Genomic DNA, 20,805 nt, shown 5'->3' with positions numbered 1-20,805 from the left:
CACAACATGGAAATTTAATTGCAGAGATTTAAATGGTTAGTGTGGATCAGTGATCTACCACACATTACTTTCTGGATCAGTGCTGTGAAAGAAAGCTGCTGCAAAGGTGGGAGTTTCCTGCAGGAAACATTAGATACCTTAGTGATTTAATGTGCATTTTTCCTACAGTATGTATGTTGTTGGGCAGACAAATGTTTAATGTGACATTCCCAGAAACATTTGGCTGTAAACTCTGTGCAGATGAGGAAGGCTTTTTAAACACATTAGCCTATCATTGGAATACAACTTTCTGATATTATTAAGATACAAATTTTATGGCTCTGTAAACTGATGGACTTGAAAGTTGGAAATAAAAGCTATACCTTAGAAATATTCAATACAGTCATATGTACATTTGCTGTATGTATGTGTGATATTACAACCCAAATTCCAATGAAGTTGGGACGTTAGGTAAAATGTAAATAAAAACAGAATACAATGAATTGCAAATCCTCTTCAAACTGAAACTTTGTTTTTGTGCAAATATTTGCTCATTTTGAAATGGATGCCTGCAACACATTTCAAAAAAGCTGGGACAGTGGTATGTTTACCACTGTTACATCACCTTTCCTTCTAACACTCTGTTTGGGAACTGAAGACACTAATTGTTGAAGCTTTGAAGGTGAAATTCTTTCCCATTCTTGCTTGATGTACAACTTTAGTTGTTCAACAGTCCGGGGTCTCCGTTGACATATTTTGCGCTTCATAATGCACCACACATTTTCAATGGGCAACAGGTCTGGACTGCAGGCAGGCCAGTCTAATACCCACATCTTTTACTATGAAGCCACACTGTTGTAACACATGCAGAATGTGGCTTGGCATTGTCTTGCTGAAATAAGCAGGGATGACCCTGAAAGACGTTGCTTGGATGGGAGCATGTGTTGCTCCAAAACCTGGATGTACCTTTCAGCATTGATGGTGCTATCACAGATGTGTAAGTTGCCCATACCATGGGCACTAACACACCCCTATACCACCACAGATGCTGCTTTTGAACTTTGTGCTGGTAACAATCTGGGTAGTCTTTTGTCCGGAGGACACGATGGCCATGATTTCCAAAAACAATTTGAAATGTGGACTCATCAATCCACTTTGCGTCTGTCCATTTCAAATGAGCGTGGGCCCAGAGAAGGTGGCAGCATTTCTGGATGTTGTTGATGTATGGCTTTTGCTTTGCACGGTAGAGTTTTAACTTGCACTTGTAGATGTAGCGACGAACTGTGTTAACTGACAATGGTTTTCTGAAGTGTTCCTTAACCCACGCAGTAAGATCCTTTACACAATAATGTCTGTTTTTAATGCAGTGAGGGATGCACTGAGGGATCGAAGGTCATGGACATTCAATGTTTGTTTTCAGCCTTGCTGCTTACATGTAGAAAGTTCTCCAGATTTTCTGAATCTTCTGATTATATTATGGACTGTAGATGATGGAATCCCTAAATTCCTTGCAGTTGAATACTGAGAACAATTGTTCTTAAACTGTTGGACAATTTTTTCACGCAGTTCACAAAGTGATGATCCTCGTCCCATCTTTGCTTGTGAATGGCTGAGCATTTTGGGGATGCTTCTTTTATACCCAGTCATGACACTCACCTGTTTCCAAATAGCCTGTTCACCTGTGGAATGTTCCAAATAGGTGTTCTTTGAGCATTCATCAACTTTCCCAGTCTTTTGTCACCCGTCCCAGCTTTTTTGAAATGTGTTGCAGGCATCCATTTCAAAATGAGCAAATCTTTGCACAAAAACACTAAAGTTTATCAGTTTGAACATTAAATATTGTGTCTTTGTGGTGTATTTAATTGAATATAAGTTGAAGAGGATTTGCAAATCATTGTATTCTGTTTTTGGGTGATTCTTAGACTACGGGCACTTATGTCCTTTGATCATATTGTATGAAAAACAGAAAAAGGGAAATTTCACACTTTTATAGTTATCTTTACAATGAAAGTGTGTTAAGAAATTTGTTCTAGTAGTCTATGATGACTTTTTCACCTTTTTTCAGCATCATTATATGCAAATATTGCCGTTTTGTGCTTGTCCCACACCCAGACTTTTGATCTTCAATGATAAAAATGAATGGTAAACATTTTTCTAATGTTTTAAAATATCTCTGAATAAAATATCAGTAAAATAATCAAAACATAATTGGGGTATTCAATGTCATACAATTGTTGTGATTTTTTTTTTTAAACAAAATGTAGTTGTCCCACACTATTGCCGTAATTTCCACCACAACACTGTAATGTCCCTAAACAGTTTATATGAAAGATTGTTTGGGTGGTTTCTGTGGAGATAAACAGTGACATCAGAGCACATGTATATAGCGCCAAATCACAACAAACAGTTGCCCCAAGGCGCTTTATATTGTAAGGCAATGGTGTGGTGGAAATTACATTTACAAGGCCAATAGTGCCCGTAGTTAAAGAATCACCATTTTATTTACATTTCACCCAATGTCCCAACTTCATTGGAATTGGGGTTGTGTTTGTGTATGTGTGTGTATATATATATATATATATATATATATATATATATATATATATATGTCTGTTAGAAAAGTAACGGACCTTTTTATTTTTTTCAAAAACTATATGGATTTGATTCATATGTTTTTACGTCAGCCAAGCTTGAACCTTCGTGCGCATGCGTGAGTTTTTCCACGCCTGTCGGTTGCATCATTCGCCTGTGGGTAGACTTTGAGTGAGCACTGCTCCACCCCTCTCGTCGTTTCATTGCGAGGAAATGGCGGAATGATTTGGGCTTTTTTTTTCCATCAGAATTTTTTCAGAAACTGTTAAGAGACAGGCAGCTGGAAACCGTTCGAAAAATTTATCTGGCTTTCGGTGAAAATGTTACGGGCTTCACAGAGAATAAGTTGTGTTACTACAGCTTTAAGGACAGCCCACAATGGCGCACCGCGCTCCGAGCCGCCATCGAGAGGCAGAAACCACCACATCATTTCTAAACGGATGGCTGTGTGGAGCCGGGACCGTCGTGTGCAATTTCTCTGGTTATCACAACAGCTGGACATCAGCCATTTTCTGGCAGATTTCACTTTTAACAAGAGATTTTGTCAGTGCTTACCAGTCGAGTGAGTATAAGAGAAATTGTGGAGAGCTGGGCACGTCCCAAATTGTCCTCTGACACTCCGAAACGGAGGTGTTCCTTTGTCTCGCTTCATCAGCGAATCGGTCGTGACGCGCGAAGCCTCCACACGGCTTTCCATGACAAAATCTCTTGTTAAAAGTGAAATCTGCCAGAAAATGGGTGATGTCCAGCTCTTGTGATAACCAGAGAAATTGCACACGACGGTCGTGGCTCCAGACAGCCATCCGTTTAGAAATGATGTGGTGGTTTCTGCCTCTCGATGGCAGCTCGGAGTGCGGTGCGCCATTGTGGGCCGTCCTTAAAGCTGTAGTAACACTCCTTACTCTCTGTGAAGCCTGTAAAATTTTCACCGAATGCCAGATAAATTTTTCGAATGGTTTCCAGCTGCCTGTCTCTAACAGTTTCTGAAAAAATTCTGATGGAAAAAAAAGCCCAAATCATTCCGCCATTTCCTCGCAATGAAACAATGACGAGAGGAGTGGAGCAGTGCTCACTCAAAGCCTGCCCACAGGTGAATGACGCAACCGACAGGCGTGGAAAAACTCATGCATGCGCACGAAGGTTCAAGCTTGGCTGACGTAAAAACATATGAATCAAATCCATATAGTTTTTGAAAAAAATAAAAAGGTACGTTACTTTTCTAACAGACCTCGTGTGTATATATATGGGTGATTCTTTAACTACGGGCACTATTGGCCTTGTAAATGTAATTTCCACCACACCATTGCCTTACAGTATAAAGTGCCTTGGGGCAACTGTTTGTTGTGATTTGGCGCTATATACATGTGCTCTGATGTCACTGTTTATCTCCATAGAAACTACCCAAACAATCTTTCATACAAACTGTTTAAAGGGACATTACAGTGTTGTGGTGGAAATTACGGCAATAGTGTGGGACAACTAGTCTAAGAATCACCCATATATGTATGTATGTGTATATGTATATATAAGTTCTCCCACTTAGAAATCATGGAGGGGTCTGAAATTTTCATCTTAGGTGCATGTCCACTGTGAGAGACATAATTAAAAAAAAAAAATAAAAAAAATCCGTAAATCACAGTGTATGATTTTTTTAATTTTTTTAAATATTTGCATGTTACTGCTGCAAATAAGTATTTGAACACCTGTGAAAATCAATGTTAATATTTGGTACAGTAGCCTTTGTTTGCAATTACAGAGGTCAAATGTTTCCTGTAGTTTTTCACCAGGTTTGCACACATTTCAGCAGGGATTTTGGTCCACTCCTCCATACATATCTTCTCTAGATCTTTCAGATTTGGAGTTTCAGCTCCCTCCAAAGATTTTCTATTGAGTTCAGGTCTGGAGACTGGTCAGGCCACTCCAGGACCTTGAAATGCTTCTTACAGAGCCCCTCCTTAATTGCCCTGGCTGTGTGTTTGGGGTCATTGTCATGCTGGAAGACCCAGCCATGACCCATCTTCAATGCTCTTACTGAGGGAAGGAGGTTGTTTGCCAAAATCTCGGAATACATGACCCCATCCATCCTCCCTTCAATACGGTGTAGTCGTCCTGTCCCCTTTGCAGAAGAGCACCCCCAGAGTATGATGTTTCCACCCCCATGCTTCACGGTTGGGATGGTTTTCTTGGGGTTGTTCTCATCCTCTAAACATGGTAAGTGGAGTTGATTCCAAAAAGCTCTATACTGGTCTAATCTGACCATACGACCTTCTCCCATTCCTCCTCTGGATCATCCAGATGGTCACTGGTGAACTTCAAACGGTCCTGGACATGTGCTGGCTTGAGCAGGGGGACCTTGCTGCCCTGCAGGATTTAAACCATGACAGCATCATGTGTTACTAATGTAATCTTTGTGACTGTGGTCCCAGCTCTCTTCAGGTCATTGACCAGGTTCTGCTGTGTAGTTCTGAGCTTTCTCAGAATCATCCTTCCCCACAAAGTGAGATCTTGCATGGAATCCCAGACCGAGGGAGATTGACAGTCATCTTGTGTTTCACACACAAGATTTCACACACACACACACACACATATATATATATATACACATATATATATATGTGTGTGTGTGTGTGAAATCTTGGCGTAATCTTTGAGCCCACGCTGTTCTTTGACCTACACTTTAGAGAACTCACTAGGACTTTCTTTCATCTCCATGCAACCCAGCATAGTGAGGATTTGTCCTATCCTGTGTATGGCTGATGGAGATGTTCTGAGCCTTTGTCTCTTATAGATCAGATTACTGCAACATGCTATTCTCAACCTTACTGCAGTCCAGCATTAGAGGTCTCCAACTTGTTCAAAATGCTGTTCCTATAAATATGAATAGAAGCAGACACTTTGACCACATTACCCAGATTTTGGCCTCCTTTCGCTGGCTTCCTGTCTCTGTGAGGTCTAACTTTAAAGTTTTGTTACTAACTTACAAAATCATTCATGGACTAGTGCCTCCCCACCTGTCTAACCTATTTAAATCTTATGTACCGGCCCATGTTCTGCTTTCTTAGGATGTCTGGTTTTATTATGTGTCCTAAGGTTAAAAAGATGTCAGCAGGCCGCAGAGCTTTCTCTTATTGTGCACCTGTTCTAGATAGATGATAGATAGATACTTTATTAATTGTTCTGTGGGACAGTTTATTTATATAATGCCAAATTACAACATAGCTCACTCAAAGGCACTTCACAAAGGTTTAATAGTCTTGTAGTTCCTTGAACTCAAAAGCACTGCTCAAGTCGCGTAGACTTTCTCTTTTTAAGCTACTGTTGGACATTTCCAGGTAGGAGTGGGTGGTTTATATTCATGTCAATTGTTTACCTGGCTCAATTTAGTGGACAATGCACATGCATTGTCCAGTAAATGAAAGTTGAGAATGAGGAGACACATTTTCACAAACAGTAAAAAGTTTATTGTTCAAAAAGTAACACAAACAGCCCTCTCCCAGCATTAGCAATAATTCCACACATCATGAGACTCATTCTTTCACTCTGTTACATTACTTTGCTTTTCTAATTTGGCTTCTTTAAACTCATTCAGGAATGAAGCAACCATCCCTGGAAACTTTTATCCTACAGCAGTTAGCAGAAAAAATGTGTATGCACTAGCAGTTTACAGGGTGGGCCAATAAAATGTTACTTTTGTAATCCAAAGAAGAGTGTGGATTGAACCTGTCATCAATTATTGAACTGTGTGGAAAACAAGAGGCAAAGTGGGAAACCTTTGGTATCAAATGTTAATTTGATGCTTCTGTTCCAAGGCTGTAAAATAAAATTTTCGAATAAATACTCGTTTCAAAAACTTGTGTACGATCAAAAAGTGGTAACATTTTATTGGCCCACCCTGTATGTTCTCACTTGTCGGTTAGTCCGTTTGCAGTGATGTTACCATCTGCTACCCCATTGACGACAGCCTCTTGGTCTCCAACTCCTTTGGTAACTTGTGAAACATCTGCTGGAGTTTCTTTATTCTTCAACACTGATGGGCCAGCAGTGATGTCCAAGGCTTCATTTATTTCACAGTTAATCTAATCTGACTTCATCTCATTAAGGATTGTACCAGCTTTTGTGCACTCTTTGTTGGCCATGCAACTCTTTTGTTTGATTAGTACATCAGTTTTAGGTGCCTCCCCATTAACTCCAAGCTCCACATCTGAAACTGCGCCACTAGCTTCTGTTTGTTCGTCATTCAGACTTTGTTCGGCTGACTCTGCTACATGACCGTTGGCTGGAATTACAGCAGCGTTCTCCACACAGAGGCCTTGCACTAGTGTCTTCTCTTGGTTATCATTGGCATTCTCTTCCACTGGGTGTCCTCCATCCTTAATTTCCTTCCCACATTCAGTTTCTTGATCTGAGCAGTTCTCTGGTCTATTTGCAGTCTCTGAGGCATCGGGCTTGTTTCTTGCTGTCTTGGACTCTTCCTTTGCTTCTGATGTCTTTTGTTCCAGTAGTTTCTGTTTATACTCCTGGATCCTGTCTCTGAGGAAACAATGTCTGTGTGAGTGTCATGTTTGAGGTCAGCAGATGTTTAACTCCATCAGAATCACCAGCATTCACACAGTTTCCACACGTTTGAGTAAAAGAATATTCACCTGTGTGCAATCGCTCTGATCCCTGTGATGATTACCATCTGCTCCAGAATGGTTTCAGCTGTGGGGTTTATGCACTTTGCACAGAGGGTTTAAAATTTTTATTAATTTTATTCTTAAGATATGAAGCAGATAATTATATCAGACAATGTGAGATCCTTGCCATACCTCTACTGTCTGCTCTGTGCTGTCAGGTCCTGCTTGCCTGAGACAACGTTCCACCTGCACTGCTTGCTTAGTGATGGTGGACAGGAACTCTGTGCTGCGTCGTGTCTGAGGGTGATCCTCACCAAACTGAGACAGAAAACTTCTGTTAGATAATACACAATGCACAGCCTGTCATCTTATCCATTTCATACTTGCATACACTGACCATGGAGGTAAAAGCAGCAAGAGCATCTTTCTCGTGGGTCATAGCAGTTCGGTAGTCACCCTTACTGCACAGCCACTGGGCCAACAGATGCTGACTGCAAAGATGTTCAGAGAGATCAACGGTCAGAATAAGACACTTTCTACACAATATTTGTGGAATTTTCACAATGTCTTACTTGAGAGCAGTATGCAAATTTGTGGGTCCAAAGAAAGAAGTGTTCAGTCTGTAGGCATTTTTAAGGAACTGTCCTGCCTGGTCGCCTGTCAAGACCAACCCCAGACAACTCTACAAGAAAAAACATCCAAGAGGATTGTTGTTAATAAAAAATAAAGTGTTGTGTGAAGACAACTGAGACTGAGCTTCTGGAACCTACATCCACTGTGGCAGTGTAGGGATGGTCTTCTCCGTGGATCGATAGTATTAACAGCCGAGCTCTGAGGAGACACTTCTGGGCCAGGACGCTCTCCCCTCCAGCATAAAAATACACAGCCAAAAGCACCTAAAAATGCAAAACAGTAACACACTACTCATAAAATACTGTGCAGACAATATAGTAGGGCACCGCAGTCTCGTTTGAACCCTGCATGATATCACGGGATTTGACCACTTACGGAGACCTCCATTTCCTTTGTGCAATATATACACAGCATAACTTTCACACGGATAAATGGTGTACCATTTTGTTTTGGCTGCAATCACCAAAGAAGTCGGGAAAAGTGTTTTTTTTTTTGGTTCCCAGTGGAGAAAGGAAGACAAAGTGAGTGGGAGATCTGTCGGTAAGTGTAATGCCGCGTTCACACCGGGTGCGACGCAAGCGACAGCAGCGACAGGTTGCCATGTAATCCCTATGGAAGGACGCGTTTTGGCGCCAAGTCACGCAACGCGACGCGATGGATGCGAATGAAGCGACGCGAGTGAAGCGATTTTGAGCAATTGGCGCGTCTGTGGCACGATATTGCGTCACGTCGCGTTGCCGTCCTCCCCAAGTTGAAAAATCTGAACTTTTTCATCTTGTCGCGCTGCGACGACCAATCAGGGACTGAATATGTAGTGACCTGGAGATGTCTGGAGTTTGACTGAAGATGTGAACATGTCCTGTCTCTGGTAGCCAGCCTGTGAGTAGGACTTATGTCTCTTTTGTCCTTTATTTCACAATTATGACAGAGTTTTTGGGGGAAGAGCGAGCAGCAGTCCCACAGCAAGCAGCAGAGTTTTTTTTTTTTTTTTTATTGTTTACATGTGCGAGCGCGAACGGGACAGGAGGTCCTCAAACTGGGTCATGCAGAGGTGGAAGGACCGCTGAAAGCGGCCGTTATCCAGACGCAGGTCCTGCAGCAAATAATGATACTCCCCGAATTGGGAGCTTTCCACAACAACTCGCTCCATGTGATCAAGGTCCGTCATGTTAACTTGACTGACAACCGGAGCTGGCGAGCGGAATGGAAGCTCCTCCTATTTGATGACACACTGGGGCGAATTTTCGCAGTGAAAGCAGAGTGACACACTGGGCGATGGTGGTGCGTCCATCTCCACTTGACCGAAGCAAATTTGTGGCATCTGGTCGTGCCCGGTGTGAACGCGGCATTAGCCTACACAGCTAACCAGAGTAGCTGCGTTCTCTCTTCTGCAAAACTGCCTTGACGTGTTTGTGCTCCAGGTCATAAACAAACTGCTGTTGTGTGTTGGGGGGGTGTGGCTCGACATTTTGGTGTTCTTTTCTTTTCTTTGCTCTCCAGGTGGTATGAAAACTGATTTGTCTGTGGAGAAGGTGCTGGCTGAAGAGTCCTTCACCCTCATCAGCGTTATGTGCAGCACCTGTGGATGGTGCTCACGTGCAACCTTAAAGACTTTCAGCTGAAGCAGATAATGAGATGGCGTTCTGCATTTAAGCCATGTGTGATCCAAGCAGAATTGCCGGGAACTCGACCTTGTGATGTTCGTTTGTGAGACGCTGAGGACCGCGCCTGGGTTTGACACATCGTGCCTGTGAAGGAAGAAGGGTGAGGGACACATGCTGTCAGCACACATCTGAGGTGATTAATTGTTTGACTAATTGTTGATAGTAACTTGGTATTTTGTTACGCAGTAGATTTGAACTGTGATGAGAATTGTGCAGCTCGCTTCTCACTGCCGTGGCATGCGGAGTGGTAATCCTCCACCTGTTGTGAGAAGCTGCTCATTTACATAAAGCTTAAATACAGACCTGAATGTGTTGCTGATAGTGTGTGCCTTTTGAAGGATATTGGTTGTAGCTGCTGACTTACCTCACCTTTTCTATCCTTCGCAGAGAGTCGGTTTGTCGTGTCCACCTGGGGGGTGTTTGGCGGTAAAGTGAGTCCAGAAGCGCCGGGCTTCGATCCTTTTAGGCGCTGGAGAGCGTGCCAGCCTTCACTCCACCAGACTGACGCATCTTTTGTTCATACACTTTGTTATGCACCAGAGGGTGGAAAAAATAAATTGTTTTGTTATTGGAACCGCTTTCTGGTTATTTTAGTGCTGGGTTCCGTCAGACGCAGGTCCGCTCCTCAACCCGCGTCGACACATAACAACTGCAACACATGTCCACTTTGTTTGTGTGTAATTTGCCCAAAAACCCATTGAAAATGCTGTGGTTTTACCCCCAGAAGTACAGAAATTACATCATATGCATTATATTTTACCCCGTTAGCACCTGCCCTCAAAAGAGACTGCAGTGCCCTATAAAAGTGTTGCATAGAGAGTAAATAAAGTTCTTGATAAGTAACAGCCACTTCAGCTTGACAATGACTTCTGAAAAACAAATGGACATGTTTTAATTAAGACTTTTTTGACTGGAAGGTTTACACAGTGTGGAACTGAGGTAAAGGCAAATGCTCCCACTTCCCAGTAAAGATCATCATTGCTAAGTGAAAAAGAGTTGATGAGTCTGGTGCTGTACTGCACCTTGAAAAAGGCTGAGCAGTTGCTGAATTTGGTATAAAGATCGACTATCAGGGTTTGAGATTTTGTCTGATTGTCTGTTTTATTTTGTTTTGGTCTGTTTTGTTATTTTCTTTGTTTCAATGGTTTTCTGTATGTTCATTCTCTTGCTGATTTTTTTCTGCTTGGGTTTGTCTGTCTCTATCTGTCTTGTCTGTCCCTAGGGTCTTGTTGGTGGGTGTTTCTCTCTCTCTGGCCACACCCTTGTTCTGGTGCTTTCCACACACATCTGTTCCTAATGTAGCAGGATGAAGGTCTTGGGTCCTGATTGAAAAGATGTTCCCGCTAGCGTGGCTAATGGGGAATTCCCCTTTGGCTGACCTGGTAGAGTTCTGGTCTTTAGTGCGAGCCATCTGGGGTTCCATCCCACCGTCGTCCCAGCCACAAAGGTCCTACGGTCACAATTGGCGTTGTTGGCAGGATGTGGGTAGTCACAGAACATGCTTAAACGCACCTGTGACTTTGGGACGAAGTCAAAAATGGTGGGGAGATATGTAGCAGGATGAAGGTCCTGGGTCCTGATTGAAAAGACGTTCCCGCTAGCTTGGGTAACGGGGAATTCCCCTTTAGCTGACTTGGTAGAGTAATGGTCTTTAGTGCGAGCCGTCCGGGGTTCAATCCCAGCGCCATCCTGGCCACAAAGGTCCTACAGTCACACTAATTTGCAGATCATCACCTGGGGTTATATAAGGCTCACTGGGTGCTGTAGTTCCTTGCCAGATTGATGTGCCTTGTGCCTTCTGTCCAGCTCTGTTTCTTCATGTTCCATAGTCCTGCCTGCCTCGTTGTATTCCTGACCTCCTGTCTGTTGAACGACCACGCCTTTACTCTGGTGTTTTTTGGACTGCCTACTTGTGTACCGATAACTGCTATCCACACCAATAAAGCCTTTTACCAATCAGAGTTTGTGTGAGCCTCGCATGTCTGTCCAACCGTTTTTGACCAACCTGCCTGTCAGACAAAAATATATACCGTACACAGAACTCCTCTAAAAGATAAACAGCTTATGTACTGACTAGGATATGTGTTATATGTCTATTGCAAATGTGAAGCATTTATCATGTATTCTTACTGACTTCACATTGTATTCACAAAAAACCCTTCATTCTCATTAATATGCATATTTATGCAAAGAATTTTCTCTACTACCAGCCATATGAAGCACCTGTCAGGTATTACTACAGAGTTATCGTGTTACAATAATGTGCCCACACATAGACACAAGCATGACAACAATCAGGTCCAACAAGTTATTCTGTGTTCATAGTGGATGCTCACAAATGGTTTGAAATCCACATCCAGGACCAGAATAACACCACCAAGCTTTCATGGGTTTGCCCTCTTGATAAGAACGATAATTACACCAAGTTTATGAGAGATTGTCTGAAAACCTTTTCAATAATTCTAGTAAGAGTTAGAAATAAAGCCCTGTAATCGCATAACTTCCCCAGCAGAGCTAAAAAAAAAAAAGTGCAGCAATACTCACATACTGTTGGACAGTATTGGGATGATCAAAGCCAAACACCCTCTCACTTACAACCACTGTTCTCAGCTGGACGCTGCGAGCCTACACAACGGAAAAATTCACAATAATAAGAAAAATTAATGTTCAGAATGATATAATTGAATAATCAGAACAAACTGTGCAACAGCCCACATGTTGGCAAAGATTTTGACGAGCTGATAAGAAGTGTAGGCCATACCTCAGCTGCTTTTCCCTGTAAGAAGGTCACTTTAGCCAACAAGCTGAGACAGTAACAGGCCTCTGGGTGCAGATCATCACACACCCGATCAAACAGATAGACTGCTTCTTTCAGGTGCTCATGGGCTTTTTCCAACAGATCTACAATTGACGAGCGCAGTGTGTTTACACATTACAGATATAGTACTGCAGTAGATACAGTTTTGCAAAGTGCCTTCTTGCAGTAGCCCACCTTTCTGATTGGCACTCTGAGCAGCCTGATATGCATTTGTAGCATCCACCATTGGCATCTGAACATACTTGACAACAGGGAAGATGTTAAGGATGTCATCACCACCGATGGGAGCTTTACTTTGGTTGTCGAGGAAGTAGTCTCTCAGTCTCAACTGATGAAAACAAAGAAATAATGCTTATACCAAATCCAGTGTTTTGTAAAGTGAACTCAGGTACATTGTAATGAAACCTTTCTTATCAGTAACTAAATGGAGACGTTTTGGTTACATATGGTGGTTGACCATTTGGTAAAACTGACTCAAAGTAGATTTGAAAGTGACTCCAAGGATACACCTGGCCTAGTACAGAATGCCCTTGATCATCATCAACACTCCCCTCATTTCACAAATACACAAAACCCATGTCTATGTTGTAACCTAAAATCAGTCCAAATCTTCAAATGGTGTATGCTTGTCAAAGCACACAAACATTTCTTTTGTCATTAATACAAAAAAAAAAAAAAAAAAAAAAAAAAAATTGTGGTATTGCAGGAGAAAAGTACAACGGAGTTTTAGGGCCACGTTGAATTTTTTTTTTTTTTTGGACTTTGAGAATAGAGAATAAAGTCATAATATTACGAGAAAAAAGTCGCAATATTACAAGAATAAAGTTGTAATTTTATGAGAAAAAAGTCGTAATATTACAAGAAAAAGTCGAAATATTACGAGAATAAATTCGTAATTTTACGAGAATAAAGTCGTAATTTTTCGAGAATAAAGTTATAATATTATGAGAATAAAGTCGAAATATTATATTACGACTTTATTACGACGCAGCCCACTGTCATAGGTAACAGCGCTGGGGACAGAGCCCGACATGTTGTGGTGGACAAAATACTTCAAAGTTGTGACATTCTGTGTTTACAGGAGACTTTCCTTTCCAAACAGGATTTGGGAGGGTTGAATTCTGTTCATGATGACTTTCACGGTGCTGGGGAGTCAACTACAGATCTCTCTCAGTGGATTATTTGGGGGAGAATCCCTGGGGGTGTGGCCATCCTGTGGCATAAAAGGCTCGACTCTGTGATTAATGTTGTTCGACTGGAAACTGACTGGTGTATTGGGGTTCATGTCAGGATGAGTAACACAGAATTTATCATTCTGAATGTCTACACACCATATGAGTCGAGACATAATGATGATGAATATGTGAATAGGTTGGCATATACTAACTCTTTTATTGTTGAGAATTGCTGTACAACCGTTTATGTTGTTGGAGACACGAATGCGGATATCTCTGATAACGCTTCTTCCTTTGCTAAGCATATGATCAGGATGTGTGAAGACAATTTGGTTTTATCTAGTCAGGTGCTTCTACCTGCAGACCGTTTTACCTACTACAGTGAAGCCCATAGAACAACTAGCTGGCTTGATTATCTGATATGTACTGCAGATGCTCATGCAACGCTTGGGCCTATGAAAGTACTATATGAGGTGACCACAACTGATCATTTTCCTATTGAGTTTATACTTAACACTGTTAGTCTCCCTGAGATAATGAGGGAGGATAATAGCGTAAGTGAGGCTAAGATAGACTGGACTAAACTGTCCTCAGAGGATGTATTGTTTTATTGTGGGAGATCAGATGCACTTTTGAGCAAAACACATTTACCTATGCATGCCAGTCGATGTTTGAATGTTAACTGTAGTGACACTTCTCACTGTGATGACCTCTGTGAAATGTATAATTGTATTGTGTTTGCCTTATCAGAAGCCAGCAGACCTCTACTCACTCTCCCTAATAAAGCTGTAAATGCTCAGCCTGGGTGGAATAGGTATGTCGCTGGCCCCCATGCAGAAGCGAAGGTGGCCCATAAAGCCTGGGTAATTGCTGGTAAACCTAGGCAGGGGCCGGTTATAGAGCATAAAAAGGTAACAATACTAGATACAAATATGCAGTGCGCTTTGTTCGCAAGCATGAGCAAGCCTTGAGAGCTGACTCTATGGCTGGAAAACTGCTTGACAGCAATGTCACTGGCTTCTGGAAAGAAGTGAAGAAGATAAACAGGGTTAAAACAGCACTGCCATGTAACATTGAGGGTGTACTTGGTGGAGAAAATATAACTGAACTATGGAGGTAGCATTATGCTGCTCTGTTCAACTGTGTCAGAAGTGAGCCCTGCTGTACAGGTAATATAGAGGAGGAAGTGGTACACATAAGCCCCTGTGAAATTTCCCAAGCCATAAGGCAACTAGCTGATAACAAGGCATGTGGCATGGATAATATCACTGCAGAGCACCTGAAGCTTGCCAGCTCTAGGGTTGCTGTGTTGCTGGCTATTTGTTTTACAGGATTGGTAATGCATGGTATTCTGCCAGATGCTATGTTGACAGTTATTTTAGTACCTGTCATCAAAGACAAGGCTGGGAAGGTAGGGAGTATGGATAACTATCGACCTATTGCCCTAGCCAGTATACTGTCAAAGGTGCTAGATAGTGTCATATTTGACAGAATTGGGGATTTTATTTGCACCACGGATAATCAATTTGGCTTTAAGAGTAAGCATAATACTGATTTGTGTATTTATGCATTAAAAGAAGTAGTAGAAAAGTACAGAGGGCATGGCTCAACAGTGTTGGTGGGCTTTATTGATGCCTCTAAGGCATGTGATAGAGTTAACCATTAAAAGCTCTTCGCCAAGTTGAAGCATAGGGGTAGCATCATACGTATCCTGGCATATTGGTACGACAGACAGACTATGCAGGTGAAATGGGGGAGTTTTTTATCTTCTCTCTTCAGAGTTGGCAATGGGGTACGGCAGGGTGGACTTTTATCCCCAAGCCTATTCAGCCTGTACATGGATGAACTGTCAAGGCAGTTGGGAGATTGTAGAACAGGGTGTATTGTGGGCAACACCTTAATCAATCACTTGATGTATGCTGATGATTTGGCCATTATATCTCCCAGCAGTGCAGGGTTCCAACAGCTTCTTAATATATGTTCTGACTACGGGGTCAGGTTTGACATCATGTATAATGCCAAAAAGAGCATGATAATGATATGTAGGACCAAGGAGGATCAACATCTTAACTTCCCAGGTTTCTATTTGTCTGGTCAAGCCCTGTCTGTGTGCACCAATGCAAAATATCTAGGACACATTGTTAACAATAATATGGAGGATGATGCTGACATGCTCAGACAAAGAAGAATGCTGTATGTCCAAGCCAATGTGTTAGTGAGAAAATTTCATTACTGCTCTGATGAAGTGAAGGTGAACTTGTATAGAGCTTACTGTACCCCTATGTACACAGCCCCCCTCTGGGTGAGGTATAAGAAGGAGAGTTTGCGCAAACTTCAGGTTGTGTATAATGACTGTCTCAGAATCCTGCTCAAGAAGCCCAGGGGTAGTAGTGCCAGCAAGCTTTTTTGTGATTTACTTACAGGCTGCCCTGAGAAGACTGATGTACAAGTTTATATGTAGACTGCAGGGGTCCCGGAATAATCTCATTATGCAGTTGACCAATCCCAGGTGCAGTTCTGTTAGATACCAATCCCATATGTGGAAATATTGGTATTTGTGCCTTTTATAGAATGTGTATGCATTTTTTTTCTTTTTTAATGGCATCTTTTACTGTTTCTATTTATTAGATGCCTTTTTATTGAATTTGCATAAGCACTTTTTTATGTATGTATGTGTAGGTCTGTACGTGTGTGTGTGTGTGTGTGTGTGTATGTATGTGTGTGTGTATGTGTATACATATTTATTTATTTATTTATTTTTTAATATTACGTGATATAACACCTTTTCTTATACTATATATTTGTTTTATGTTTTGTATATGATGGTATGTCTATTTGGACGTTGGAGTCTGCAATAAAGTTTGACAGCTGTTTAAAGTTTGACAATCCACTCAATGCTTGTGTGCAGCACAGTGGGCTATCTACTCTGTCCATACATTGATTGTCACATGATTTGTCTACAAGTCATATGATTAGGTGATGTGGGTTTCCCCTATAGCTGTCTGTCCTAATCTATCTGTAGTAATGACAGTGTTTTAGACTGGGGCCATATTTTACATCTGTTACCTGTACTCCAGTTTTTAAACAGAACTCCCTGAGGACAGAGAGCTTTTGAAGCCCGTAGTGCTCCATGAGGTGGCTGAGACCAGATCTGTCAAGGAGGGAAGACACAGATATAAACATGAACTGTTGCTTCACTAATAAACAAGAGTGAAGAACAAACAAAGGACATGGCCTCACCCTAGGCTGTCAGAGATATTATATGTTTCAACGGCATCCTGGTGGACCTGGTTCCACAGCTCAGTGCCACTCAGTGTGCTCCAGGGTGTGCTTTCAGTGGCCCCGGACCCTCGGCCACGCCGCCTTGACTTTTTTTTTGTCTCCTCCCCAACAACACTGGGTGTAAAGTGGGGAGCCAACAGGCAACAGAGGAAGTGGCTGACAGCTGCAGAGAGACTAGACACGTCCACACCCTGCAAAGAGATGAACAGAGAGGTTGCAGTTCTTCACCACCCAGGTCTGAAATCTAACTGTAGTGTGCAGCAACAATTGTGCCTTAAAGTACCTGGACAAAACTGTTGAATACTCTTTTTGTTGAGCGGATGAAAATTTCACCTATGACCACTCTCTTAAAGAATAGACAAAAACACAAAACAAGGGGTAAAGAGGGAAGTTACATAATCAAGACCAGGTACAGTTTAAATATTATGCACAATGAGCACACACACCATTATATGCCTCAGGCGCTCTCTGTGTTCTGATTGGCTAATGGCTTTGATCACGTGACCTAGATATCGAAGATTGATGCCTGTTTGGTGTAGTGCCTGCTTCAAAGTAGTTCCATCCATTGGAGCGTCACTGGTTTTCAGGCAGTGCTCTAGCTGCAAAGTCCACACGTACATGCACACATGAACAGTGACCTTGTTGCGTACGTGCGATAGATGTGTCTACATAGAGTGTAAAAAAGAATGACTTACAAAGGCTGGTATCTGATGTGTGATAATAAAAGCTGCAGCTTCCTTCAGTAACCTCTCCTGCAGCTTCCTTGACTCACTTTCGCTACTTGGGAAAGACAGTCCTGAAAACACGAGATGGAAGTGAAGCTGGAAGGAGGTCACTGAAACATCCATGGGTTGACTAAAAAGATTATTTGCATGCGTTCATTGCATTGATAAGTAAATGTGTTAGATTGTTTACCAGATATATGACCATATGTGGTGTTTTGTAGACAATGTTGAAAGTTGGCGGGAGGATGTATAATACTGTAATGTGAATCTTTCCCTGCCTGCTCCCTTACTCCTTCCAGGTACTTTGGCAAATTTCCATCAAAGTTGCTGTTGTGTTTGACGTGATGACAGTCAGAATTGCCCTTAACCCTATTCAGGACTTTAGTGAGCACAATATGGAGAAAGCAATTGCCATGGGGTCCAATGGACCCCAAAAGTCCTAAATAGGGTTAAAGGGTTTGTTTTGACAAAGATCAAAGTCATTGGGCTCAAAGATCAAAATTAAAGTTTTTCACTGTAGAAGGGATTAACTCTCAAAGACATTCATACTAATGTGGCTGCTATAAAGGATGGTGCACCACATTTCTATCAACAGTGCAACAGCAGCAGTTGAATTTAAGAGGGGGCAGAGTGTGTTTAGAAGATGCCCTATGGCCTGGATGGCCTGCAGCTTCCACTGTAGTGAAAGCATTGATCATGTTCAGGTGGCTGACTGTTAATCATACAGGTAATGCTGCTGAAATCTCAATGAAAGCTAAGAACAGTCTGTACAAAACTTAGAAGATTAAAGGTTTCTGTTCTGTGGGTGTCATATCTTCTGACTCCTGATCAAAAGTACACCAGGCTTGTCATGACAAGTGAGAACCTGGAGCATTCTGAAGAAGGTCGTATCTCATTTCATTAAATGTTTCCTAACCTATGATGGGTATTTGATCTAACATTTTGAGCCAAGAAAAAGAGCTGATCCATGCACTGGAAAAGCATGTTCCTACCCTCTCCAAAGAAGGTAAATATCTCAGTTTCAGAGTACTACACCATCTTGATGAGGCAGTTACATGAAGGTATCAAAACACCAGGAAAGATCAGAAGAGGGCTCTTCTTTTCTTTTTTCATCAGGACAATGCCCCAGGTCATATGTCAGTGGATGACATGGCTACAGCATGTGACCGTGGCTTCCAATTGGTTGGACACTCATTGCTACTGTACACTGTTGCCTCAGTAGGTGTGTGTGTTTTGTTGATACCTGGACAGAACATGTTTGGGTTGAAGCGCATCTCAAAGATGATGTTACTGAGCGAGCCCACTTCTTTACATGCAGCTCGTACTGCAGCACTGCCTGGGGAGCCAGCTTCAAAAGTAAGAAGTATTAAATGACCAATATATTGTCACTGATGACATTCAGTTATTGCAAATCATCTGAAAACAATTCTTACAAGCTGCTTCAGAGTCTCCATTCTCCTCCAACTTCTTTTTGACAATTTGAGTGAACTGGGAATGTCTGGAAGAGGGTTTGTGGGTTTGTGGGAAGAACATCAGCTCAATGAACAACTTTAAATACTCAGTTAAAGATATTTTCTTTTCTTACGCAGCACTCACTTGTGCTGGATGAAGATCTGCACCAACTCTGGCCGTAGCCTACAGAGACCATGAGGAAAACTTTGTGGAGGTCCCAAATCTGAGTGATCATTCTGTTGTGAGCTTTCCTCTTTCTTGCAGTCTCTCTCTTTGACTTTGCAGCTTTTTTTCTTCTCTTCTTGTTCAGGGACTTCGTCGCTCTTTTGCTCCACCCCTGAATGGTAGTTGACATCAGGCGGGAAGCTCCTAAACACATCTAGTAGGTAAAACCTACCATCAGCGCCCACCAGTCCCTGAGCATCCACGGATGTGAACAGCGGTACTTTTTGACCGCTGGGTGCCACAACAACATTTTTTTGGATAGAAAGAGCTTTGGCAGCATGAGCCAACAGTTCTAGCAGGTGTCTACGTTGGGGGGACTCTTGGGGACCTGCATTTATCCCATACAGCAAGCCTCTGATAAAGACAAAACCAGAAGAAAAACACTGATTTATTAGCATAGTATGAGCATAAAAAGACACAATCTGAACTCTCAAAATAAGACCAGAACCTGAGTGTTCTATTCATGCTACCAAGATGACACCATTTCTGGAATTCACCATTTGGATTAAGAATTGATTCAGCTTATTTACACAGCTCCAAATCTCAATGTAACACAACAAAAAGGATTACTCAAAGAGTGCAACACCTGCCTCTTGCATATTTGACAGTCATGCAGATTAATTCTTTGTGATTTAGTGATATCACAATGAATGTTTCTATGTGGCCTAGACATTTAATTAATTCTGTTTAACATTGACCCCCTTTATTCTTGGTGGAATATGAGTTTATATCAATCAATCAATCAATCAATTTTTTTTATATAGCGCCAAATCACAACAAACAGTTGCCCCAAGGCGCTTTATATTGTAAGGCAAGGCCATACAATAATTATGTAAAACCCCAACGGTCAGAACGACCCCCTGTGAGCAAGCACTTGGCTACAGTGGGAAGGAAAAACTCCCTTTTAACAGGAAGAAACCTCCAGCAGAACCAGGCTCAGGGAGGGGCAGTCTTCTGCTGGGACTGGTTGGGGCTGAGGGAGAGAACCAGGAAAAAGACATGCTATATATCTTAACAATAGCTATATATGTAGCCAATTCCTCTAAGTAGCCATTTTAAACTAATTTGACTTTTCAAGGTCAACCAAGATCATGTGACCAATCGTGATGTGACAAATGCAAAGATGATATACAACTTTATATTAGTGTTTAACAGTAACCATATGTGTATGTTTAACCAATTCCTTGTAATATTACTACGAATTCCAAATATCCCCATATACAAGCAACATACGTGCATGTACACATACAGACCCTACACTATCTACCTACCTACCTAAATATGAAATTCATAACTGGGTACAGATGCACATTCCTGAACTGTACAGCAGGGGCCAGTGTTCAGCAGGAGGCAGCACAGCACATGATGTGTTCCTTTTCATCCAACATCCTAAGCAATGTTCATTACATGGGTGTTTCACAGGATTTCAAATAGGGATGGGGCCGAGCCGCTCCAGTATCAGTATCAAGTTCTGATACAAACATAATTCACAGATTGGAAATTTCCAATCCAACCTATGGAGAGTTCTGATCCAGGAGCCACATCTATGCGTGTGTTTTCTGCTGAAATGTCTCCACAAATGATTCATTGCTGGCTGCTCTGCTAGCTGGCAACAAACTGTGGAAGGGATTTCCTAAATGGAGG

At 41.9% G+C, this 20,805-nt stretch overlaps 1 protein-coding gene and 1 long non-coding RNA gene across 2 annotated transcripts in view; one reads left to right on the top strand and one right to left on the bottom strand.

Annotated features, from left to right (window-relative positions):
- Positions 1–6,373: 6,373 nt before the first annotated feature.
- Positions 6,374–20,805, bottom strand: part of si:ch211-166a6.5 (clustered mitochondria protein homolog) — an 84,023-nt gene continuing 69,591 nt past the window's right edge. Inside the window, exons 12-28 of the mRNA XM_034170150.1 lie at positions 19,081–19,515; positions 18,918–18,982; positions 18,728–18,832; positions 17,455–17,555; positions 17,206–17,358; positions 17,043–17,105; positions 16,718–16,950; positions 16,544–16,628; positions 12,477–12,630; positions 12,246–12,385; positions 12,029–12,109; positions 7,958–8,083; positions 7,760–7,869; positions 7,585–7,678; positions 7,380–7,505; positions 7,215–7,288; positions 6,374–7,101 (exon numbers count right to left, since the gene is read on the bottom strand). Coding sequence (XP_034026041.1) covers positions 6,648–7,101; positions 7,215–7,288; positions 7,380–7,505; positions 7,585–7,678; positions 7,760–7,869; positions 7,958–8,083; positions 12,029–12,109; positions 12,246–12,385; positions 12,477–12,630; positions 16,544–16,628; positions 16,718–16,950; positions 17,043–17,105; positions 17,206–17,358; positions 17,455–17,555; positions 18,728–18,832; positions 18,918–18,982; positions 19,081–19,515 — 2,599 coding nt within the window. The 3' untranslated portion in view covers positions 6,374–6,647. The remainder of the gene's footprint in view (positions 7,102–7,214; positions 7,289–7,379; positions 7,506–7,584; positions 7,679–7,759; positions 7,870–7,957; positions 8,084–12,028; positions 12,110–12,245; positions 12,386–12,476; positions 12,631–16,543; positions 16,629–16,717; positions 16,951–17,042; positions 17,106–17,205; positions 17,359–17,454; positions 17,556–18,727; positions 18,833–18,917; positions 18,983–19,080; positions 19,516–20,805) is intronic.
- Positions 9,652–20,587, top strand: LOC117510446. Its single transcript, XR_004560730.1, has 3 exons — positions 9,652–9,661; positions 9,823–9,829; positions 20,466–20,587. It is a non-coding gene; the product is annotated as an uncharacterized LOC117510446 (long non-coding RNA).

The sequence above is a fragment of the Thalassophryne amazonica genome, chromosome 5 (genome assembly GCF_902500255.1).
Source record: "Thalassophryne amazonica chromosome 5, fThaAma1.1, whole genome shotgun sequence".
In the NCBI taxonomy this organism is placed as follows: domain Eukaryota; kingdom Metazoa; phylum Chordata; class Actinopteri; order Batrachoidiformes; family Batrachoididae; genus Thalassophryne; species Thalassophryne amazonica.
The sequence above is the reverse complement of the archived record's forward strand: the minus strand, read 5'-3'. Positions and strand labels throughout refer to the sequence as shown.